The 26,186-nt window shown below is 46.4% G+C and overlaps 1 protein-coding gene and 1 long non-coding RNA gene across 3 annotated transcripts in view; both read right to left on the minus strand.

Moving 5' to 3' along the window:
* Positions 1 to 591: 591 nt before the first annotated feature.
* On the minus strand, positions 592 to 3,839 carry LOC120529825. The gene is made up of 3 exons (XR_005633818.1): positions 3,820 to 3,839; positions 3,647 to 3,724; positions 592 to 989 (listed from the first exon to the last, which is right to left on the minus strand). It is a non-coding gene; the product is annotated as an uncharacterized LOC120529825 (long non-coding RNA).
* Positions 3,840 to 21,877: 18,038 nt separating this feature from the next.
* Positions 21,878 to 26,186, minus strand: part of sirt5 (sirtuin 5) — a 52,357-nt gene continuing 48,048 nt past the window's right edge. For both annotated transcript variants that reach the window (XM_039754007.1, XM_039754008.1), the window contains exon 9: positions 21,878 to 22,635. In XM_039754007.1, the coding sequence (XP_039609941.1) occupies positions 22,560 to 22,635 (76 nt within the window). In that variant the 3' untranslated portion in view covers positions 21,878 to 22,559. The remainder of the gene's footprint in view (positions 22,636 to 26,186) is intronic.

The raw sequence follows: 26,186 nt of genomic DNA on the forward strand, positions 1-26,186 counted from the left end.
TCGGACGGTGCTCTGCAGCGACATTCGCCGTACTGTTTATCACACCTCGTATGCCCCCCACTGTCATTACACCCCTCGGTTTATTAGTACCACAGACTGACCCCCCGTTAGAATCAGGTGTCAACATCACGAGAGCGCGAGGACCTTCTCTGAACCTCAGATATTTAATTTGGTTTGCACCCTGCTGAAGTGCATGTGTGGCTGATAACCAAGAGTGTCTTGCAGCCCTCAGAAAGGAGGATTCTGGGAAGGGACTAACAAAGATCTCCACACAGCTGCACATCAGCCATCCCACCATCCAGAAGATCAACTACAAGTGGAGGAGATTTCAAATAACAGCTAACTTGGCCTGGCCAGGCCTTTCCAGCAAGACGTCTCCAAATGGGACCTCCAGGTTGCTCTTAGCCCACTGCTGATGTCAAAGTGCCCGTCTGAGTCTACCATTAGAAGGAGGCCACACACATGAGATCTTCAAGGGAGGTGTGCCAGGGGGAGAAGCTGAAAGAACGTCAGGGCAAGATAAAAGGTTTGCCCACAAACACCTAAGCAAAGGTAAGAAGAGTTTCCTTGGCCACAGAAACAGAAGACATGTTTGAGATCCAAACTTTCAAATTTATTAAAAAATCAACTTGTGGTGGCTCAGCATTTGGCCACAAAAACAGCAGCTGTAAAGATCCATCAAGGATCGACAGCCTTAAATACTCGTATAACGTTTACTGGGTCGTCACAAATGTTCATCTCGTGTCATTTCACCAACGATGGCCCCTCAAACCTGCATACCTTTCAATTATGGTACCCCAAGTGTGCCCTAAACCTCGACACCTCAGCAGGTACAATTCACTTCCGTGACATCACCTTGGAATTTGCCATCTCTGCCTTCCACTCCACAGTTTAGCGACTCGCCTCGCGTTCTTCTCAGCTTTGTGTCTTCGTCGTCTTTTGAATCCATCGCTGCTTGAACTTCTCGGCTTTTCTTTTCTCTTCTAATCCTAGGGGGAGGAAAAAAAAAAAAAAAGACATAAGAACAAAACGCCAAACGTCCAATCGAAGTGGAGTGCCAGACACCCACAGCCGACGCCTCGCGACGCCTCACGCCACAGCCTACGACGCAGACTCCATGTTGATCGCCGACTGACGAGTTACGATGCTTTCGGAGAACGCAGCCCAGTGCCCGTACTTATCAGGCGTCTCCAAATCGCTGCTGGGAATCGAAAATAAGAACTCGTCCTACCCAATCACAGCCTTCCTTCATTTACATAATCCGAGTGAAGCAGAGGCGCACTCCTCACGTAACGTGACGTACCCAGCGACTCGCTCTAAACCGGTCGGCGACTCGCCCCGCTAAAATCAAAACGGGTTTGAACTTGTCTAAAGTCGTAGGGGCGGGGTCTTCGTGCATGACAGCTGTCAGCCAATGAAAGCTTAGCCGGATAGAATGGATCGATTTGGAATAAACAATGTGGGCATTTCGGACGTCACAGACACAGAAGACGCTAGTCTGTTTGACATCTCGTGTTTTTCGCACCACAACACGATAGAAGGCGGCTGTGTGTGTGCGCGTTGGCAACAAGATGGCAGCTGAACTTGCCGTACGTTCATACAGCTTTGGCTCAGTCTGGCATCACACTATCAGCTGTCAGGTCGGCACTCAACTGGTAAAAGTGATATGGCCAGCCATTTTTAGTCATTTAAACTGGCATGGTCTAGAGACGAGATGAGCCCCTGCGGTGGGCAAATCTGACCTATCCCAGGACAAGAAATTCTATTGTAAGGTTTTCTAAACTCCCAAAGACGGGACGACATGCCGAAGAGCATCCCAAAGTGTGATCGCTGTGTCTATGGAAGATAGCTTGTCAGTTGCCGGGGCAACCACAGATTCCCACCATGGAAGAAAAAAAAAAAAAATCCAAAAAGACCACGTCACGTTATGATCACCTGCCATCGATTAGAACTGCAGGGCACAGGACCACCTAGTCACTAACCGGACCACCAGACCCGGAGAGCAGATCTCGCTACAATAAATCACCGCCCTGTTCCTGTTTCAAGCGGAATAAAGCTGGTTTTGCTAAAGTATGGAGACTCAGCCTCGTGTTTTTGGGGTGCACGACAGGGACTCGCGTGTCACAATATGTCATGTGACATCAGCTTTACTGACCATCTTCAAGCGGTTACCCCTAAAAGTTACAACAAATGACATTTAGGATGATTTTATGGATTGTGAACAAATTACTGAAGTATACGGGGGGTCAAATTGCACCCAAAGAGCGTGAAGTGTTTAAAATATACAAACAAAGATGCGCCATTTGAAGATCTTTAGGCTTTTTTTAAAGTTAGGGCACTTCACTGGAAGCCTTTTAACATTTCTGAAATGAAGACGACGACATACTCGAAGAGAGCAGACGCAAATGGGGGTCTGCCGAGGCCACCCCGGGGGCCATGGTGACAACTGGTTTTTGTTCCGACCCCATCTCTTAGTGAGAAGTCACTTGCTGCTCAAATGAGGTTTGTTTCCTTTCCGTTGTCTCGCTTGTTAAGATGCGCACACCTGCTTTCCTAGTTTTTAATTGGTTATCAGCAGCAATTAGATGCAAATGATAAAGGAAGCAGCAATTCGCCATTAAACTTGTTTCCATTATCCTTCTGTATAATCGGATACTCTCTGTATGTATGGTGTGCACGTCAATACCTCGACTCCATACAACTCAGAACCATCCAATGGGACTCACGTGGCACACGCAGACGCAGTATTGCATGATTGGCTAAGAATGTTCGAATGCTCCACTGACGCTGCTGGACAGCCGAGTATAGTAAGTCGCTGTTGGTTCGAGCAGATAACAGTAAGTTCGGTTGGTTTCTGGAACGTTGCTTTGGTGAGCCGTACTTTCCTGGCCTAACATCGTCGACTGACTTAAACCCTTCGACAGCTCCAGAACCGTAAGTAATTTAGAACGTATCGCCATTTGCTTGGTACGTCAATCTATCTTTTCAGTTCAGTTTTGGCATCCGTCCTTCTGACGTCTATTGGCAAACTGAGTAATGACGGCTGGGTATTAACAACGGTCACTGTTTAAATGTTAGCCGATCTCAGATCTAAAATGACTACGCCAACGTAATTATTACTCCGACTCTGATTAGAGTTTGTTTTGAAAATTTGTCTGCTGGAAAAAATCAAACGAGGTGCGCCGAAGAGCTGAGTTCACGTCTCGCAGCCCCGTTTAGACAGGAAGCTCTTCATTACAAATCAGTGCCATGATAACAAAATCATTTCAAGGACTTAAAAACAAACAAATAATTCTTTGCAGAGAAAGTATGGATTTCACAAACGTAGAATGTGTAGCCCAATTCAATCAGCTCCCAGTCGCTAGTTCATATCATATTTGAAATGAAATGGGAAGAGAAAAAAGCAGATGACTGAGATTTGCTCATCTTCTTCATCTGGATGATAGAAAGAAAGACCTGACCTGGCAGATTGAAAGCACCAACAAGATGAAATACGATCCATTATGGAGGAGCACTGGCTACTAATTAGTCAAATCAGGTTTAAACAAAAGGCCACAGTCCCTTAAGACCCCCTGGAGGACTCTAGAGCCCTTCTGTCCAATCGAGTTTCTCCGCTCTCACCCACTGCCAGGTGCGCCGTTCTTACCCCAGTCCTGGTTTATGAACTTCACCGCCGCACTCTTCTGGACGGCCTTCTTATTCTTCAGGGAAAGCATCTGGTTGTCTGAATGAGAAATGGAGCACAGGTCACAGGAAGAACAGCGAAGTGTTAAAGAGTAGGAAAAACAACGGACAGACAGACAAGAGAGGACACTTTACTTGTGGTCCTGCTGAACCGCGGTTCTGCTGGACCGCCCATAGAGCCGAGCGCGGATGAAGTCCTTTGCACTTTCTTGCTGTGAGTCGGCCTGAGTGTGATCAGCCAGTCTGACCGCGTTGTACCTGTCAGAGAACAAAAGGCACACGCGTTACCGGGGGTCTACAACAGAACCCCCCCCCCTTTCTAAATATTCCCTTTTTTTTGCTTTACAGCCTAATATTTCTTCCCAGCTTTACTTACCCAATGCTATCTCTAACAGCCAAGTGAAAGAAATCACAGCTACAGTTCAGAAAAATTAAAAAAAACCAAACAAGAAATCCTAAGATTAATAAAGGACCCCCCCAGTAAACTCCATCAGGTGTCCGTGCCCACCATTTCCATTGCGGTTACTGGCTTCCTCTCATGATTAAGTGTTCCCTTCATTTTTTGAGCAGTATATTATAGAAAAGAATCCCCCATTCAAAATATTCCCATTTTTTTTTGCTTTACAGCCTTAAATGAAAACACAAACTAATATTTCTTCCCAGGTTTACTTACTCTAACAGCCAAGTGAAAGATATTATTAATTATAGTTCAGAATTTTAAAAAATAAAAAACAAGAAATCCTGAGATTAATAAAGGACCCCCCCCAGTAAACTCCATCAGGTGTCCGTGCCCACCATTTCCATTGCGGTTACTGGCTGTGCTCAGTTGTAATGAGTGGGATCAGTGAAGATGTTCCTGGTCCATTCGTTCCCTTGTTTGGTGGTGCGACTGACAGCCAACAACTGACTATGGGTGGCCAGCCACTTTCAGAAGATCTCAGGGACAGAGTTGTGGACGGACATAAGGCAGGAGATGGAGACAAAAAAAATCTCAAAAGGCTTCATCAATCCCAAGGAGCTCAGTAAAGTCCATCATAAAGAAGTGTTTGGTACTACTAGGACCAGAGCAAGAGCAAGGAGGACACTGGGAAGAGAGGCCACCAAGAGGCCAATGGCCACTTTGAAGGAGTTACAGGATTAGATGGCACAGAGTGGTCATTGATGATGTGCAGGTGACAACACTTTCACAAGCGCTCCACCATTGTGGTTTGTTTGAGAGGGTCACACTTCTCAAGAAAGGCCACATGAAGGCTCGTTTGAGTTTGAAGATTCTGATGCCAAGTGGAAAAAGGTCTTCTGGTCAGACGAGACCAAAATCTAACTATTAGGCCTCAATACCAAACGGTACACCAATGCAGCTCACCATCCATCCACAACACACGTACCGACAGTAAAGCATGAAGGGGACAGCATCCTGTAGTGGGGGGCCTGGGGCTCTCGTTAGGGTAGAAGGAAAAATGGAGGGGGCAAAATACCCTAAAATTCTGGAGGAAAACCTGCTACCCTCTGCCAGAAAGTTGAAGACGAGCAGAACGTTCACCTCTCAACACAAGAACGACCCGAAGCACACAGCAAAAAGGAGAAAAAAGTGAATGTCCCGGTGTGGCCAGTCAGAGCCCAGAACTAAATCTGTGGAAAGATCTGAAGATAGCAGACCACCAACGCTCACCAGCCAATGTGACCGAACTTGAGCAGGGGGCAAGTATTACTCAACCTAGGAGTGCAAAGCAGATAAAGAAGAACCAACAGACTAAAGGCTGTCAAAGTAAAATGGGGGTCAACAAAATGACAAGGACATGGGGGGCTGATCCTTTATTAATCTCAGTGGGTCTTGTTTTTGATTTTTTATAATTCTTCTGAACTGTAGCTGGGATTTCTTGCACTTGGATGTTAGAGATGGCATTGAGGAAGTAAAGCTGGGAAGAAATATTAGTTTGTGTTTCTTCATTTAAGGCTGTAAAGCAAAAAAAAAAAAAGGGAATATTTCAAAGGGGGATTCTTTTCTATACGCACTGCATGTCTAAAAAGCCCTGAAAGTGGGTGGCCACCTCTAAAACACTGCTGTGCAAGTCTTCGTGTGCTGGCTGCGAGTGACGGCTACACAAATACTACACTTGGAGGGTCCGCAAGTCAATAGCGTGGGGGTTAAAGCCGACAGCTCAGACCGTTTCTTTTTAACGTCCCGTCACATCACTTGACTTGTTTCATGATTTTCAGTTCAATTCCATCTTAGTAAGTCAAAGCAGCCATGCAGCCCGACCTCCCCAGCGACTCGCCACGAGACAACTGAACAAGTTTGATTTCGTCTCAAGTCGTAGGGGTGGCTCTGCGGAAGCGGGGCTGAAAACACCAATGGGTGCTCACCTGGAACTCCAACTAGAAATAAGAAACACGGGGCTGAGACTTATCTGTGTGAGCTCTCGTGTTTGAGGTAGCATAACAGAGCAAAGAAAGAAAAAGAGATAAAGCCACCGCACTGGTAAAGCTTTCATACACCACTGGCGTGGTCAGGGAGCAACTTACTGTTTACGATATTCGACAAATACGAAACTGGGTGGACTTTTGTGATTTAGCAGGCCTGGCAATTTCAAATTGTGTAATCCGATATCCTCAAGTGGCGAGATCAGCAGCTGTAGTTGTCAAGTCTGACATCCCCTCGGCCTACAAGTCGTGTAATTGTGATGCTGGCCTAAGGCCCCCCGACACTTCACATGATGTTCCACCGATTCTCAAATTACAGACGAACCAGAGAGTCCAGCCAGTGTGCGACTTGCTAGGACCAAACCGAGCAGATTTATATTTAATCTCAAATCACGGGGCGGCTTGTGTGCAGGAGAGCCGATGACCTCCGAGTGCTCACCTGGATGTGCGATGAATGCGTGTTTGGGATCTTACATACAAAAGTCAGCCTTGGGGGGACGGGGGACAAATAAAATGGTGGAGATTGGGGCGAAGCTCACCAGACGTACAAAGCATTTGTGTGGCGTGTTACTGGCTGGCAGGAAAAATACTAAACAAATAAAAAGAGACGAGTTAGTGATATTTTAGAACTGTGCTGGAGTTTGTGAAACGCGTCACGTTCTGTAGTTTCTAGTTGTGTAATCTGACATCCTCAGACAACGAGATCAACAACTGAAGTCATCCATCCATCCATCATCCAACCCATTATATCCTAACTACAGGGCCACGGGGGTCTGCTGGAGCCAATCCCAGCCAACACAGAGCGCAAGGCAGGAACAAACCCCGGGCAGGGCGCCAGCCCACCGCAGGACACACACACACACACACACAGTGACAATTTAGGATCGCCAGTGCACCTAACCTGCATGTCTTTGGACTGTGGAAGGAAGCCCACGAAGATACGGGGAGAACACGCAAACTCCACGCTGGGAGGTCCCGGGAAGTTTGATAAGCCATGTAACGTGCCACTGGGTTAAGAATATTTTGTCTCATTTGCCTCGTGGTACTCGAGGGGGTTTACTCTTCTGCAGGCTTGTCCAGGGGGTCTGTTACGGGGCGACTGCTGAAGATGTACACGGGTAGGAGTGGATCTACCATCAGGACATACTGGGTGCGCCTCCAGGGGCCTTTTCACCAAAATCCTGCGCACTCCCTTAATGAAACGATTGAGTTGAAATGATCTCGGTTTGGGGGGAATCTCTGGATCCCCTTCCACTTGACAAAACAATCACCCGAGGGTCAATTACAGTAAGCGTCGAGCAGAAATCAAGACTGAGAAGTACCGCTCTGCATTAAATGACCCGATGTGGAAAAGTATGATCAGCTCTTTACTGAGCCAAGTCACCCAGGGGCCTACGGTGGTCTTGATCTGCCACCGCACATGGGGTTTTATTCACAGAGACTTCTATTCAACAGTCTCAGAGGGCAGCAGCGTCAGGTCACGAATCAGAATGTAGTCAATGACCGCTTACCTTACAGGAGCCTCATGAACTTCAAGATCTTCATCTTCACTTTCCTGTCCTTGGTCATCTTCTGTTGTGACAAAACACACGAGTCAGCATTTAAGACGGTCAAACTCCACTTTACAAACAGCATGACAGTCGGGGTATGAGGACTCTCCTCTGGAGCCGACCACAACTCAGATCAGCTCCGCACTTAAGAGACCAACTGAAGAAGTCAAAGCAAGCGAGAGGTTTGCTTTTGAGAAGGAACGGCCCTCTGATCAAAACTACGGGGTGGGAGTCTGGCCTGCAAACGCTGGGTTCAAGGCAGGAGCCAATCGTGGATAGGGAGGGTGCCAGTCTGTCAGTGGGCCCATACCCACCCACTCTCACAGGATGTACGCACCTTGCTCTTCTGAATTCGGATCGTCATTTGTTTTGCTAAAAGGAAAAATGAACAAATCAAATCAGTACACGGTGATGAGGCGCTGAAGTTACACACACAACATGTACTTGGGAAAATCAAACACTTTGGTGGGACGTTCATACAGCGGGGCCAACGAGTGTTAAGGTGACAGTCAAGGTGTCACCTGAAGTTATAATTCAATAAAAACAAATGGAAGAGGGGAAGGGTCAGAGGGATGGCACCTTGGACCGAGCAAAAAATCAAAGGCTGCATCTACAGGTTGTGGCAAAGGCGCTTTATTGGCACCGACCAGACACAGACTGACACCAGAGGCACGGGTAAAACTGACTATTTATTTCTTCTTCCCCGTGTCCCACAGGCCCTACACGGTCCCCAAATCACACTCTTTGTCTTCCTCTCGACTCTGGCACCCCACCCAGGAGTGCTGCAGGCTCCTCCTACAGCCCACCCAGGAGTGCTGCAGGCTCCTCCTACAGCCCACCCAGGAGTGCTGCAGGCTCCTCCTACAGCCCAGCTTCCAGATAAGGCTGCGCTGCCCGCCTAGACGGGGCTCATTAAGCCGTGCCGAGGCCACAGACCCCAACCAGGATGAGCTCCGGTGTTCCACAAAAGTGGCCCCGACACAACCCTGGGGGGCTGCTGTAATAAGAATGTAAGTTTAATGTCACTGTGCTCTGTACAAAGACGATTTTATAAATCCACTCACATGTACAGGCCAGGCCACAGTGAGCACACAGGGACGCTCAGCATTTCGAACTGCTAGTCTAGCATATGGAGAGAGAAGGGGACAACTGCGAAAATTGGCACTGGACTATTCCTGTACGTTAGAGATGAAGTGCAATCCTCTCCTTCCCTTGTTTGGAACCTAAGTAAGGACCTACACGAGGAAGAACCAGTATACAATACTTCAAAGCCGTGGGACGAATGGGCGATATCGTCATTCGTCATGAAAAGCCTTCCAGCACAGAGATAGAAAATGGCAGACTGTATAGATCAAGCTCCCACCTGTGTATTGTCATGCTCTCAGGCTTCCTCCATTTGTAATGCCGCGTAAATCGTCAGTAAAGAAAGCCAAGTTATTCTCTCTTATGTGATTTTAACTGTCGTATCACTATGGGAGGGATATCGCCTTTTAATATCATATCTCTATATTTTTCGGATACTTAAAACGCCGCAATTATAAAAGAACTTATTCCAGTTAGGGAACTGGTGACCCCTAAAAGGAAACTGCTGCCAACAAAGGTTCTAAGGGACGTAGCGTGGCTCCCATGGCTGCTCCCCCAGATCGAGTGACAAAGGGGCGTCCACCACAAATTTGAATATTACACACTTGAAATATGTCACTCTGTGTACAGGGTGGTCCAGATCTAAATATGCAGATCCAGATCATCTGGATGACTGATTTACAGTGGTGTGAAAAACTATTTGCCCCCTTCCTGATTTCATTTCAAAACTGCATTTTGTGTTTACTTGTGTTATATTTGACTAATGGTTAAATGTGTTTGATGATCAGAAACATTTTGTGTGACAAACATGCAAAAGAAGAAGAAATCAGGAAGGGGGGCAAATAGTTTTTCACACCACTGTATGTGGAGACGATTCCAGTTGGGCACAAAGACGATTCTTCATGTCGTCAGGTCGCACACTTCTCAAAGCTCCAGGATTTTTCGGGTGATTTCCTATTTAATAAACTTAATAAGTTATCGCATAATGAAATTGCATGATTAGATCTGGACCACCCTGTATAATGAATGAATCCATTTAAGTTGAACTGTTTGAACTGAATTACTGAAATAATTGAATTGGTTTACTCTTCAGTGAGATTCTGTATAACCGCACTCTGACACAACCAGATTCCAGTTTTTCCACATATTTCACAGATTTGATTTTGGTGGAGGTTCCTAAAACTACATGACGTGATTTTTGAGATTGGGTACAGGAATATTTTATACGTGGAACTGCAATTCCCAGCTCTGTAATTTGAACAGGCGATGACAGTCCGCCATTAAGACGTGCAGCGGATTGAAAAGGCACCGAGACCCCTCACCTTCTGCACACTTTGTATTGAAAATTTAAGTTTCAATGGATTGTTTTTCAAAAAATGTTTGCCCGCTGCTCTACAGTCAGTCACCCATAATGCCAATGTGACATCACAGTTTTTTTTAGAAATGTTTGTAAATTTATTAAATATTGAAAACTGGATTTTTTCTCATCTCTATTGGGTTAAAAGATGAACATAAGCAATTTGCATGTCAAGGTCACTTGCCTGGCTTCAGAAGATTCAACCTCTTTTAAAACCTCTTCAGAGATACATTTCTGTTTCTGGAAAAATCAAAAGAACAAGAAAAAAAAAAATAACACCTCATAAAAACAGAAGTTCAATCACAATTAGTCAATATGAGGAGGCGACAAGAGAAACAGGCCAGGGTGGCACGGGCACAGGACGGGCAGGAGAGGCCGTGTGAAGAAGTGGAAGAGATGAGGGTGTAAGAGGACGGCAGCACACACAGTGCCACACGTTCAGGTCTCCACCCCACATTACTAAACCCCAAAACACAGACTCTTGACGACGCCATCCAGAGCTGCCCACATCTCAACAGGTCTGCCTGACGTCGAAGGGTCAACGTTTGGAAAGGTCATTTTGAAGAATGAAGACTCTTAACGGCGTTTGGATTTGTTCGTGCTTACTACGTGACCCTTCCCTGATTGGATTGCTCTCATGATGTCGTCTCATTCCATGATTGGCTTTCTTCTGAGACGTGACGAATCTTTATATACAGGTAATACGATTCCACCTCATCGGCAATGCAAATAAAACAATCTGCATGGGTTTTTTTTTGGTTGTTCATGATTGCCACGGGCAGCATGGTGGCACAGTGGGTAGCGCTGCTGCCTCGCAGCAAGGAGGCTTGGGTTTGCTTCCCAGGTTCTCCCCGTGTCTGCGTGGGCTTCCTCCCACAGTCCAAAGACATGCAGGTTAGGCGCATTGGCGACTCTAAACTGTCCCTAGTGTGTGCCGTGTGGTGGGCTGGCGCCCTTGCCCGAGGATTTGTTCCTGCCTTGCACCCTGTGTTGGCTGGGACTGGCTCTAGCAGACCCCCGGGACCCTGTGGACAGGTTGGATAATGGACGGATGCCGTTGTCGCTCCGTCTATAACTGAAGCTGTAAATGAATGTTCATCATGGAGCTCGTCTCCTGTTTCCGCCGATGCGAGCGCACACACCCAGTGAAAGCCAACGGCTGCGTCACACGCGTATCTAAATGGAAAAGCCCAAGCGGGGCAAGTGCTGCTATGAAAGGGGGGGGACATCGACTAGGACTGTATGCCAGTTCAGGTGGGCGAGGACGACCTTACCTTTTGCTCTGAAAACAGCTCCTGTCTCTTTCTTCGTTTTTCCTTCTGTTGTTCTTTATCTCTAGAAGAGAAAAATGAAACAGCAGACGTGTAAAAAAATCAAATGCAAAACAAGAAAGTGGCGAGTGGTAACATCAGGTGAACAGGACCTCCTGCTTTAACTCACACAGACCACCATTAGGCAGGCGCCGGTCATTTAAACCTTAATGCAAAACGGGCAGGAACACAGAAAAAACATCCTGCTTGGCTTTTATTGGCGTCTTTCGGCTTCCCTTCCATCAGCCCTCTGTACACATGCATTCCTCAGGATGAAGGTCTCATTGCCTTCAGACAGACGTCCAAGTCCAGGACCGTCCCATCAACACCCTCAGTAGACTGGCAGGACTGGCTCTTACCCTCAATGACTTCTCTTCTGAGAACATCTGCTTTTTCACCAGAGCAGTGGAGTTGTGGCGACCATTAGGCTTCTGCCATCATCATCATCTTCATCAGCTGTTAGCAGAGCGTTTCTGTTCTTCCTACCTTGGCTTTGGAACAGACCTCTGCACAACATACATCACCGACTGTGCCGCAGCCGCAGCAACAGGAATTCACTTGTTTCCAGATTTACAGTTGATGTTTCCACCACAACTCCGCCATTTTCAGACATCATTCTTTCTATCAGGATTTCAAGTCTCTGACTGCCTGTTACAAGTCTAGGGACCGCGACAGTGACAGTCGTATGAAAAAGTTTGGGGGGAAAGCCTGCATAATAATGGACTCTCCTTTCACCAGTAAAGATATCAGTGGCTTGTCTTTCGTTTACTTGGAGTACTGCGGTGTTTTCACAAACAAAGATTTTCAGTGACGCAGAATTTAGTTTATGAAATTAAATCAAATGTGAAAAACTGGCTGTGCACAAATGTGGGTCCCCTTGTCATTGTGCTGATTTGAATGCCTGTCACTGCTCAGTGCTGATCACTTGGCTGGATGAGCTCGTCAAGACTTGAACTTCATAGACAGGAGTGTCCAGTCATGAGTGGTCAAAGGTATTTAAGGTGGTCAATTACAAGTTGTGCTTCCTTCCCTTTGACTCTCCTCTGAAGAGTGACAGACAGCATGGGATCATCAAAGCAACTCTTCAAAGATCTGAAAACAAAGATTGTTGAGTCTCCTGGTTTAGGGGAAGGCTACAAAAAGCCATCTGAGAGGTTTAAACTGTCAGCTTCAAGTGTAAGTAATGGAATCAGGAAATGGAAGGCCACAGGCACAGTTGATGTTAAACCAACTCGGGTCTGGCAGGCCAAGTAAAACACAGGAGCGGCATATGAAGAGGCAGGATTGTGAGAATGGTGACAGACAACCCACAGATCACCTCCAAAGACCTGCAAGAACATCTCACTGCAGATTGTGTATCTGGACATCGTGCTACAATTCAGCACATCTGTATGGCAGGGTGAGGAGAGAGAAGCCCTTTCTGCACTCACGTCACAAACAGAGTCGCTTGTTGTATCAAATGCTCATTTAGACAAGCCAGATTCATTTGGGAACAAAGTGCTTTGGACTGATGAGACAACAATGGAGTTATTTGGTCAGAACAAAAAGCGCTTTGCATGGCGGAAGAAGAACAAGAAAAACACCTGCTACCTCCTGTCAAATGTGGTGGAGGTCCCATCATGCTGTGTGGCCAGTTCAGGGACTGGGGCCCTTGTTAAAGTCGAGGGTCGGATGAATTCAACCCAATATCAACAAATTCTTTAAGATAATGTCAAGCATCAGTCACAAAGTTGAAGTTACTTAAGCAGGGGTTGGATATTCCAACAAGACAATGAGCCAAAACACAAAGACATTCATGAAGATGGAGAAGTCCAATGTTCTGGAATGGCCGTCACAGTCCCCTGACTTGAATATCATCGACAATCAATGGGATGATTTGAAGCAGGCTGTCCATCAGATTGAACTGAACTGGAGAGATTTTGTATGAAGAAGGTCAGAAATACCTCCATCAGAGTCCAGACACTCGTCACAGGCTACAGGAGGACAGCGTCTGGAGGCTCAAAGGAGCAAAAGGAGGCTCAGCTGAGTATTGATGTCATATCTGTGTTGGGATGCCTGTCTAATTTTGTTATCATGCATATTGCATATTTTCTGTTAATCCAATAAACTTAATGTCCGCAATGATGAAGTTGACTTCTGTAATGAAAAAACTTCTCATATTGTGGCCGGGGACTGCTATCAAGCTAGAAGTAGGTCTCATAACATCTACTCTAAGAGGAACCCCAATAATGAAATCTGCACCCCGCTGCCCCCCCACCATTCCACCGCAGCACTCATTAAAGCACCCGACTGTTGAACTATTGCAGGCTTCTCGTCCGCGGCGCACTTTCCATCAAGTCAGAGCTGGGAATGACGTCACACCGTGCTCCTGTAAAATATTGGGAAAAGCCACATGGATGTGTCCAGGAAAGCTTTTGTTGCGCATCCAAACACCGCTGCATTATGTCCACGTATAGAATTTGGACAGTACTGTGTGTGCGCAACTCATTTAATGAGACATAAAGACGGCTACAGCTTTCACTGAAGCTCAAGTGTTTTGAATTGACGTTATATTCCGAATTTGGACAAACTCGGACTTGACGGAGCAGCCGCGAACTTCCGCGTTAGAAATCCGACTTAAGGGGGGGCATTCAAGTTGAAAATCCCAAGTAGGGACTCGGAAATTTGGTCTTCCCACTTCACATGGAACGCACGCACAAACAGCATCAACTCCCCCGTTCAAACCTTTCGCCTCACCTTTTAACGCCGACTGGTGATTTGCTCACATTCAGTTCTGACCTGATCAATCCGTAGTCTTCAGTCCAAATGCAACCGCCAAGCGAAAATGCAATGCGTTCGCTTTGCCTCTAGTTGAGACACACGATCTATGGACAGGAATTAAAATGTAATACGCCTTCGTATCACAATTTAAACTGACACAGAATCTGTGTGCCGTTGTAGAAAAACAATCGACCATTTTATTTGAAATTAAAAACGTGTCAAAATTAAAGACACCACATGCGGGTGCGCTGCACTACAACCGTAGTTAACGTGTAGGATTGCAATTAATTTTGGCTGAAACAAGCTTCCATACACGAGACGAGGCTCCCCACGTCACGTGGACAACATCCCAGGCAGCTCCAGAGCTGCGCGCCTGTACATTTCAGCCAATCAGATGCGAGAGCTAAGCATTCGCAGACCTACGCCAAGAGAACGTGCGCGGCTGCAGCAGCCACTTATTTCGGCTCAGCTCAACTCGTTTCAGTTTAATGGCAGGACAATTTCGCCCGCCGTTACTGTAATTTTTATTTTAATCAGCGCAATCATCTCCAAAACAAATCAGCTGCATCAAACTACCAGATCGAGTCGACTTCGTAAGTGCTTGTGCATTCCACACAAGATACTGCTTTAATCGCTACGAAAGCATTTTTTTAGAGCGTTACATTTTTTAAACGATTCATGATAGACAGGAAAACAACAAAAAAAAAATAAATAAACAGGGAAGCCGCTAACGGCGTGAGTGGTGCGAGTCGCCTGACCTTTTAATAAAAGCCGCCACGTCTCTCCTCCTCTTTTCGGCGTCCTCTCTCGCCGTCTCGAATGCCACCTCTTCCGGTCCATCATCCTCATCGCTGGACTCCTCCGGCGTTTTGTCTTCCATGGTTATCTCATTCGTATTAACAGCCACACCACGCCGCTTCTTCACCATTTTCACCATGTTCTCGTCTCTCCTTTAACCCGGAAGTAATGGTGCAAGAAGGGCTCGTTTGTTCAGTGACTACATTTTTTCGAAGGCGCCATCTGGTGGTGCGGTGAATAATTACCTTGCAAGTCAGGATAACCAACACTCGGGTCACTGGGGCTGCTTACTCAGACACGCGCTACATACAATTGCTGATGAGTAAAATATTCCTGCCGTAGATCACTTCTTACTTTTCCTACTGACTTGGTTTTTGACGGTGGTTATTGCAAATCACAATGTTATTATTTTATTCTATTGTATTCTTTTGAACTGAAATGTGTAATTAGTAGAAATGTAAGTATATGTGATCATCACTAGATGTTTATGGTTTTCATTTGGTTACACTGTTCATTAAATCATTTCTTTTCATGTTTTTCATTTTAAAGTCTGCAGATTCCAATGTAGATGTAAAGAACTCTGGAGAGTGAGGGGATGGGGCACCCCGTTCAAAGTAAGCAGATGTGCATGTCAATTTAAATGGGGGTCCGCTTACTTGACCATGGATACGAATTTATATTACAGTGGAGTAGCTCTCGGGGGACCTGTTAACTTTAAGATGATGCCATCAGTTCAGGGGCGTTTCCTGGATTTGCAGGTATCGGGGTCTTCCATGTGTATAAAATCGAAGAGCTGGAATCAAGGTGGGCTTTCGCACATGTGCATGTAATGCTGAGCAGGGCCTTACCACTGTTGATAATGAAAAGACCAGGGCTTAAGCCTCTGAAGCCCCAGTCCCCCAATGCCACTGCGTTGGTCAAGGCTTGTCTGGGATCTGAGGACGCCATGTCCTCCTCTACTTCTCTGTCATTCTTGTGGAGGTGGGATTACATCAGGGGTCGGCTCTGAGGCCTTTCTTATTGTCAGCGGTGACGGACAGGCTGACAGACGAGATTAGACAGGATGTTTGCTGATGACATTGTGATCTGCAGGTCGAGGAGATGTGGAGATATGAAGAGGAGAGGAGTGAAGGTCAGGAGGACCACCAAGACAGAATACATGAGGTCAGTGGAATGGTGAGGATGAGGGGAGTCGAGTTGGTGAAGTTGGAGGAGTTGAAATACTTGGAATCAACAGTACAGAGTAACAGGGATTGTGGAAGAGAAGTGAAGAAGAGAGTGCAGGCAGGATAGGAGAAGAGTGTCAGGAGTGACTTGTGACAGGGAAGGTCTACAGGACGGTAGTGAGACCAGCTGTGTTATATGGGCTGGAGACGGTGGCACAGGTGACAGAGCTGGAGGTGGCAGAGTTAAAGATGTTAAGATTTGCATTGAGTGTGACGAGGATGGTCAGGATTAGAAATGAGGACATTAGAGGGTCAGCTCAGGTGGGACAGTTGGGAGACAAAGTCAGAGAGGCGAGATGGTGTTGGTTTGGAGAGATGCTGGGTATACTGGGAGAAGGGTAATAAGGATAGAGCTGCCAGGTAAGAGGAGAAGAGGAAGGACTAAGAGGAGGTTTATGGATGTGGTGAGAGAGGACATGAAGGTGATGGGTGTGATAGAGCAAGATGATGAGGACAGGAAGATATGGAAGAAGATGATCTGCTGTGGCAACACCTAATGGGAGCAGCTGAAAGAAGAAGTGAAGCAACACACACACACACACACACACTGGTCATTTACACAAAGTGGTGCACTCGTTAGCCATTGAGCTTCTCCTTCCATTTCAGACCTTGCTGTGCACACCAGAGGCCATCAGGTCTCTCTTGTTTTTTGTGGTGCCGTCCAGTTCAGCGGCCTCTTCTTCATCCATCCATCCATCTTATTGGTTACTGCTGCTGTTGAGCGCATCAAGTCGCTTCTGCTCCATCCTTTGTTTGCATAAATCAAACATTCAGTGCAGCTTTTGCTTATTGTGTCTGCATATTAATAAGCGCTGACATATGAGAAGTATATCAAGAGTTAAAAATCAAACCTGTTGGCTGGGGTGGCGCAGCGTGGGGCAGGGCAGGGCAGCGGTTGTTCTGCTCCCTTGCAATAAGCAGACAGAGGTTCACGTCCCGGGTCCTCTCAGCATGGAGACTGAATGTTCTCCCCGTGTCTGTGTGGGTTACCCTCGGCTGCCCCAGTTTCCTCCCACAATCCAAAGAGCTGCAGGTTAGGTGAACTGGCGTGGTGCCACATTGGCTCTGGTGGGTGTGCTTGCCCTGTGATGGACTGGCACCCCGCCCAGGGTTTATACCTGCCTTGTGTCCTATGCTAGTTAGGATGGACTCCATCAGCCCCCTCACCTTCATGTTTTACAAATTTGGGTGGACAGTAGAGCACTCGGGAAAAAGACACCACAAAGGGGAATCCGTGCAAACTGTGCCCAGAGACGACGTCCACACTACTCGACTTTCATTAGAATTTAGGGACAGGAATGACGTCCGTCTACTCCAGCATTTTCAGAGTGTGGCGAGTGGCTGAGGCTGCTACCCAGCCGGGACACCCAGGACCACCGGAGGAGGGCTTGCACCTCCTCCAGACCACAAGGGGGCGACTGCCCTGGTGGCTTTGGGGACCACGGGTACAGAGCTTTGAAACTCAGCCCTGTAGGCTGCCGTTGGAGTCCTGGACATCAGCACTTCCTGGTTTGGGGGGGGGAAGAGTGAATCAGAGACACCCGGAATGCTTTGGGATGCAGAGCCGGTACTTCCGCCACACTGGGGAGTGCCGGTGGAAGATTGTCGGGAGGCACCTGGAGCTCATCCGGGTGATTATAAAAGGGGCCGCCAATTTGATGGCTGGAGTCGGCCTGAAGAGTAAAGGCGTTGTGGAGAGAGGCTTGGACTTGGCGGCACTGGGTTTGTGCGGGTCTTCACTGGGCACAGTCTGTAAGTAAACGTGTGCTGGGTGACAAAACACTGCCTGTCTGCCTGCCTGTGTGTCTGTCTGTCTGCCTGCCTGCCTGCCTGTCTCCGGCCCGTTCCCACAGCAGTTAAGACTAAAAATACAAATGGTGTTCGCCTACACTGGCCAGGCACACATCAGCAGGGAGATCCTGGAAGGGGCAACACCAGCGGCCAAAGGATTTCTAACCAAACCAGCAGTCAGTGAATGATCTGCCAGCGTTCCAACTGAACACAACACAACTGAGAGGCAAACAGGTAAGCGACACGAACAGCGCCATGCGCAACTCCTCTGTGTCCCCTTTGGTTTAATATGGTGGTCTAACAGGAAAGGTGACGACGCACTGGAATGAGCAGAGTCCAGTAAGTGACAGCGACATGGAGTAAGAATAAACCAATCGCAGCGTGATCAGGGTCTGCGCTTACAAAATTCTCCATTTTTCACATTCCCACTGCAATGCTGAGCTGGCAATTCCAGAAATGTCTGCCATTGGAGAGCGTTTAATGTGGATGGAAGGCAAAATGAATAACCAAGGTCTGCGTTTTTACACAGAAATACAGCAGTGTGGCTGAAGGCAAAGAAATGAAAATAAAGAGCAACAGTGCCGTCACGTCATCTAGAAAGAATTATTTAGAATCAGTTGGTCGATCGCCTTAACTCCAATAATTTATTTGAGATCTACCAGTCTGGCTTAAGCTGTTAAAATGGCGTTAAGACGGCCCTCCTGAAAGTACGCCATGACATCTCTAATATTAGAGAGGAGTCAGATGAGGTGGCTCGGGCATCTGATCAGGATGCCTCCTCCCTGGCGAGGTGTTCTGGGCACGTCTAACCGGGAGGAGGCCACGGGGAAGACCCAGGACACGCTGGAGGGACTGTCTCCTGGCTGGCATGGGAACGCCTCGGGATTCCCCCGGAAGAGCTGGAAGTGGCCAGGGAGAGGGAGGTCTGGGCATCTCTGCTGAAGCTGCTGCCCCCGCGACCCGACCTCGGATAAGTGGAAGAGGATGGATAGATGGACGAATGGATCTCTCTTATTACTGACTCAGGTGGCACTGCAGTCCTTGTCCTCCTTGACTCGTCTGCTGCCTTTGACACTACTGACCATGAGACATTGCTGATGCGGCTTGAACATCTTGTTGGGCTTAAAGGGGCTGGCTGCTCTTAACTGGTTCAGGTCGTATCTAACTGGTCGACACTTTTCAGTGACTCTAAATTCCTCTTTTTCGTCTACTGCTCTTCTTAAATATGGTGATCCATTTTGGGTCCTAATTTATTCTCTATATACCGTCACCCTATTGGAGCTCATTTTAGGAAATGTCACATTTCTTTCCACTGCTACAGTAGTGTGAAAAACTATTTGCCCCCTTCCTGATTTCTTATTCTTTTGCATGTTTGTCACACAAAATGTTTCTGATCATCAAACACATTTAACCATTAGTCAAATATAACACAAGTAAACACAAAATGCAGTTTTTAAATGATGGTTTTTATTATTTAGGGAGAAAAAAAAATCCAAACCTACAGGGCCCTGTGTGAAAAAGTAATTGCCCCCTGAACCTATTAACTGGTTGGGCCACCCTTAGCAGCAATAACTGCAATCAAGCGTTTGTGATAACTTGCAATGAGTCTTTTACAGCGCTCTGGAGGAATTTTGGCCCACTCATCTTTGCAGAATTGTTGTAATTCAGCTTTATTTGAGGGTTTTCTAGCATGAAGCGCCTTTTTAAGGTCATGCAGGTCATAGCATCTCAATTGGATTCAGGTCAGGACTTTGACTAGGCCACTCCAAAGTCTTCATTTTGTTTTCTTCAGCCATTCAGAGGTGGATTTGCTGGTGTGTTTTGGGTCATTGTCCTGTTGCAGCACCCAAGATCGCTTCAGCTTGAGTTGACGAACAGATGGCCGGACATTCTCCTTCAGGATTTTTTGGTAGACAGTAGAATTCATGGTTCCATCTATCACAGCAAGCCTTCCAGGTCCTGAAGCAGCAAAACAACCCCAGACCATCACACTACCACCACCATATTTTACTGTTGGTATGATGTTCTTTTTCTGAAATGCTGTGTTCCTTTTACGCCAGATGTAACGGGACATTTGCCTTCCAAAAGTTCAACTTTTGTCTCATCAGTCCACAAGGTATTTTCCCAAAAGTCTTGGCAATCATTGAGATGTTTCTTAGCAAAATTGAGACGAGCCCTAATGTTCTTTTTGCTTAACAGTGGTTTGCGTCTTGGAAATCTGCCATGCAGGCCGTTTTTGCAGGCCAGTCTCTTTCTTATGGTGGAGTCGTGAACACTGACCTTAATTGAGGCAAGTGAGGCCTGCAGTTCTTTAGACGTTGTCCTGGGGTCTTTGTGACCTCTCGAATGAGTCGTCTGCGCTCTTGGGGTAATTTTGGTCGGCCGGCCACTCCTGGGAAGGTTCACCACTGTTCCATGTTTTTGCCATTTGTAGATAATGGCTCTCACTGTGGTTCGCTGGAGTCCCAAAGCTTTAGAAATGGCTTTATAACCTTTACCAGACTGATAGATCTCAATGACTTCTGTTCTCATTTGTTCCTGAATTTCTTTGGATCTTGGGATGATGTCTAGCTTTTGAGGTGCTTTTGGTCTACTTCTCTGTGTCAGGCAGCTCCTAATTAAGTGATTTCTTGATTGAAACAGGCAGGTGTGGCAGTAATCAGGAAATTGAACTCAGGTGTGATACACCACAGGTAGGTGGTTTTTAAACAAGGGGGCAATTACTTTTTCACACAGGGCCATGTAGGTTTGGATTTTTTTCTCTCCCTAAATAATAAAAACCATCATTTAAAAACTGCACTTTGTGTTTACTTGTGTTATATTTGACTAATGGTTAAATGTGTTTGATGATCAGAAACATTTTGTGTGACAAACATGCAAAAGAAGAAGAAATCAGGAAGGGGGCAAATAGTTTTTCACACCACTGCTATGCTGATGATACTCAGGTTTATATTCCCAACTGCAACTCTGCAATAAATCAACTGCACGACTGTCTTTGTGAACTAAGATCCTGGATGGCTAATCATTTTCTTGATCTGAATTAAAATAAAATGGAGGCGCTCATAGCGGGTCCATCAGCTAAAGCCCAGATTGGTCTTGGACTTCTCGGCTCTTTCTCTGTCTTTTGCAAAGCTCAAGTCCGCAGTCTTGGTGTTATCTTTGACAGTAACCTCTCTTTTGAGAAGCAGATTAATTCTGTAGTCAAGATGCCTCTTCCAGCTTTATCTATTAGGTAAGATCGAGCCTTTTTATCTTCTAGAGATCTTGAGAAAGATACTCGTGCTTCTTATCTTCTCTCGCCTCGATTACTGCCACTCGCTGTATTCTGGGATTAGCAAATCTCTGATACGCAGGTTACAGTTGGTCCAGAATGCTGCCGCTTGCTTTCTGGTTAGGGTTAGGGAAAGTCTGATTCTGTTTCTCCAATATTAGCTTCTTTACAATGGCTGCCTGTCAGGTTTCGAATTGATTTTAAAATCTTGTTGCTAGTTTGTAAATCTTTACATGGACTCGCTCCTGCCTGTTTATCTGAATTGTGTGCTTTACACCAGCCATGTAGAGTGCGTAGATCTTCAGGTCAGTTGTCTCTCGTTGTCCCTCATACCGAGTGTCACACTAAGGGGGACAACTGCTGCTCCTCACCTGTGGGACTCGTTACCTCGTCACATAAAGAAGTCGTCGACAATTCAAAACGAGATTAAAGACTCATTTCTAGTCACTTGCATTCTGTGACCTTCAGTAATCCTGCTGGTGTCCTCATCGTGATTACGTAACATTACTTCTATTTATTATTTATTCATCTTCATATATTTCATTTCTCTTTATGTTATTTCTTTTATTCTATTATTGTTAAGCACTCCTATGTTGTTTGAAATCTTCTCTATAAATAAACTGACATTGACATTCATGGCGACTTTATTCAGGATTTCATTTATTGTACTCTAATGCGTTCTGTGCAGTTGAAATTGGCTCACCTAACCATCCTGGTCCTCAGTCCTCCATTTAAGTGTTTCTGTAGGGACACCCCAACCAAAGACAAGGCATTGAAGCTCCGTGTCCAACAAACGCGGCAAGCCAGCGGTGATCAGAATAATGAAGGAAAGCACAGCAGCTTGAATATCCCGGCGTAAGAAAGAACCGCAGCTGCGTACGCGGAAATCACAAAATACACGCAGTGGAGGAAACACAGAATGTGATTTTTAGGGGACATCATTTGAATGCGAGAAGAAAAGCGTCACCAAGAACCTGATCGTTGTCATCAGTCAGTCGTATGTCACCGTATTAATAGCGCAAAAATCCCATCAGGAAACACGGCATTTCCAAATAACCATCCAATAACTGTGATTGGGGGGAAAGAAGGAAAAAAAAAATAATAAAAAATAGTGGCAAGAAAAAAAATCACCAAAGCGTCTTTGTTAAAACGCAGCATCTGTGACGTCTTTGTCAAATCATTTCCTGCGTCAGTTCCATCTTCAGACTCCTCAGTCCGCAATACCAAGCTGATGATGATGACGACTGATCTTCCGTGGCCTCTCTTTGCGCCTGGCATTTCAGTTTTTCCTTTGTTGGTTTTTCTCGCTCAGGAAATAATTTCACTTTCATGGCGAGCGAGGGCAGGAGGCAAAGTTTGTCCACAAGGCCCTTGAAAATGAAACCTGCAAATAAAAAAAAAAAGAGAGACAGACACCTTAAAGGTTTAATTCACTCCTGAAATTCAAGTTTCAGAAGCGATCGCATGGGCACAAAAGGGCACAAATCTACCCCTAACCCAAGCCGGGCAGCAACAGTACCCTGGGTCTCTAATCTTAATAAAATAATCCTCTGGAACCCAAACCCTAATATTAAAATTAGTCTCCAAAATTCTAGGGGTGCAGGCGCATTAATAATAGACCCACAAAAATCTTTGGATTTAAGGGATGGATTTCATTTTCCTTTACTAAATTACCAAAGTTCTTCTGGAAATTTAATATTTTAGTATGCTGGCCACTGGTCTGAATCCATAATTAAGCGTCGGGCGAGACGTCATTCTTGTTTTGGGACGTTGGGTTTGTCAACCGTGTGTGGGGAGTTAGGGTTAGGGTTAGGGTTAGGCTATTCGATTCGAAGTACATTTTATATCGTGCTGCATCCTTTAAAGTTTAAATACGGTTTTAGCCTAAAATGAAAGTTGCTATTAAAGGCTGACTTACACCTCTGACAAGTCTGAGTCTCCTACCGAGTGTCTACCACATCGCCTGAGGCGCATCTCCTCAAAAAAGCAACTACACGTCACCTCAATGTCAACCCTGCGCAGACCCCCACGGCCACTTTAGTAACCACGAAGTTCCTGAAATGCGACTCCATTTGTGTTTCAGTTTGGAAGTCAGCAAAAGTATGAAAAAGTGGAAAGATCCAAACTCACCTCTTCTAAGTCAGTGGATAACGGATGTTATATATTATCGGAAACCAGTAACGGCGCACTGCTGGAACGATAACGTGAAGTGAATCCTCTTGACGCGAGCGCTCTTAGTTTTCATCCGCTTTCTTTCTCTGTACGTTCATCATTCGTTTGCTCAGAGGTCGATGCTCTTGCCGTTTCCTGAGCAGCTCTTCTTTTCTCCACCCTAGCGGCCGTCTGCTTCTTCTACGGTCAGCATCTTTTCACAGTGTGGCGAGTGGCTGGGGTTGGTACCCAGCCGGGACACCCAGGAGGACTGGAGGAGGGCTTACGCCTCCTCCAGACTATGAGGGGGTGACCACCCTGGTGGCTTTAGGGACCATGGGTACAGAGCTTTGAAAAACCCAGCCCTATAGGGGCCCGTTGTCCCCACCAGGGGGCACCCCGATGCCTATGGAGCCCTGGACATCAGCACTTCTGCCACACCCAGAAGTGCTTTTGGAAGAGAATCAGAGACACCAGGTGGCTTTGGGGACCCTGGGAACAGAGCTTAGAAGCTCAACCCTACAGGGGCCCGTGGTCACCGCAATGCCAGTGGAGCCCTAGCCCTCATCACATGCGCCACACCCGGAACTGTTGGGGGGAAGACCAGAGACACCTGGAGTAGTGCTGGGTGCCACACCGGGGAGGCACCTGGAGCTCGTCAGGCGGAGCAGGCGGAGCATAAAGAGGCGGTGAAGACAGGCATTGAGCGCAGGGCCTGGACTGAGGGTGACTGCTGCTGCGTCACTGTTCTGTGCGACTGGTGCTGCGTCACTGTTCTGTGTGACTGGTGCTGCGTCACTGTTCTGTGCGACTGGTGCTGCGTCACTGTTCTGCGACTGCTGACTGTTCTGTGTGACTGGTGCTGCGTCACTGTTCTGTGCGACTGGTGCTGCGTCACTGTTCTGTGCGACTGGTGCTGCGTCACTGTTCTGTGTGACTGCTGTGTCACTGTTCTGTGTGACTGGTGCTGCGTCACTGTTCTGTGTGACTGTTCTGTAAATCGTGTAAATAAACGCGTGTGCTGATTTAACTCTTTCAGGGCTGACGTTGACTTAGGAGTAGAGGACGGTAATCGGCTGTAAACTGCAACAAAACTCACCCTTACGTTTTAGTTTGACTCTCTTTGCTAGAAGGAGAGTTACATAGGTTTGTTGATTTGACCTCGATTCCCGATGTGTGCAGGAGTAGCGAAGAGCACACAACCTCTAAAATAGCATCGACATCTGGCGAGGGACCAAAGCAAAATACTCCATGGACGTTTAACATAATTTCGTTGAATAGGATTCTGACTTGTCGGAATCTGAGTTTGATACAAGTGATCTGGAGATGGAGATCAAAAACGAAAGTGAGGTACCAGCATCATCGGATTGGTCCTTGGCTGATCGTGGTGCTGAACACTTTTGTGAAGCTGATGTTCCTACTGAAGCATTTCCCTGGTAGGACCAATACTTATGATGTGAAGAGGTACAAACCAGATTGCATCACACTGCAACCGCCATCCACCTGCTGTGTGAAGACAGCCAGGCAGCTGGCACACCGTGCATTCCTGCTGACCATCGAGGTGCCCCCAAGCAGCCATTGCTGCCAGATATGCCAAACATGCGCCAACAGAAGTCACAGAACATAACAAGAGATGTTTTATGTTGACTTATGTGTGAAACTATTGCTTTGTGGGCTTTTCAGAAAACTGAGTTAAAAAAAAAAATAATATTCAGCCCTCAAAGAGTTAAAACAACGTCTACCCGTCAGGGTCCGGGCTGTTCCCCCCAGCATTAAAACTGATTAAGTCCGTGTTTGTGTTTCAATTACATTTTTCACTTAAACTGGCACTTAAGTCTTCAGTCTGCCTCAAGAATGATTTAAGATATGAAGAGAGAGGGGAAGTGACGGCGGAGGTGGGCGGGAATGGGAACGACGCCCGTACACATGTGCCACACTTCTGCCCAGCTGGCCGCTGCCGAGAGTTGACTCAGCAATAAAATAAAATAAAAAGAGGAATAACCTTGGAGGTCAATCATCACCCCGAAAGCGGATAGTAGACGTCACGTAGTGTATGAGTACCAAGTTTCAGGTCAATAAGTCAAACAGGTGATTTAAAATCCTAGACAGACAGACAGACAGCTACGGCAGCGCATTATTTAGAACGATTGGAAAAAAAAAATCAAATTCTCACTTAGAGATCTGTGCAAAACTTTTTCAAAACCTGGCAGGATCTGATCAGTAACATTTTAGAACAAGCATTTAAATTGCGGAAGTGGATTGGCTCCCCTCTTTATTCATTTCCATATTTTTACTGCTCTCTTTCTCACGGGAGGCGGTCGATTTGTTTCAAACCAGTTTTGTTAAAGTTGACTTGCATGTCTGGAATGTTCTTTGATTTTAATAAAATGAAATATAAAAAAAAAAAAAAATGAAAGTGGAAAGATTTGTGGAACAAATACGTTTGCCTACGGGAAGAAAAAAAAAAAAACAACGTGTTAGCAAGAGTAGCAGCGACCCTGGAGGGCAAAAAGTGGCAGCACTTCAATGGATCCCTCGCTTTTCTTGTGTGCTACAAGGTGAGACGCAGAAGTGTGACGGATTCATTAGCTGTCATGGCTACGACGCAGCCTTAAGAAAGAAAAGAGAGGCTTAATGACGCATCAGAGTGTGTTAGAACTGCTGCTTGGCAGTAACGAGGTTGTGGCTTCACTTCTGGGGTCCTCCCTGCGTAGAGAGCGCTATATAAATGTAAAGAATTATCATTAGAACTTTGAAAACGGCTCTTTTTTCATTTAGCACATG

The sequence above is a fragment of the Polypterus senegalus genome, chromosome 5, assembly GCF_016835505.1.
Source record: "Polypterus senegalus isolate Bchr_013 chromosome 5, ASM1683550v1, whole genome shotgun sequence".
Classification (NCBI taxonomy): Eukaryota; Metazoa; Chordata; class Cladistia; order Polypteriformes; family Polypteridae; genus Polypterus; species Polypterus senegalus.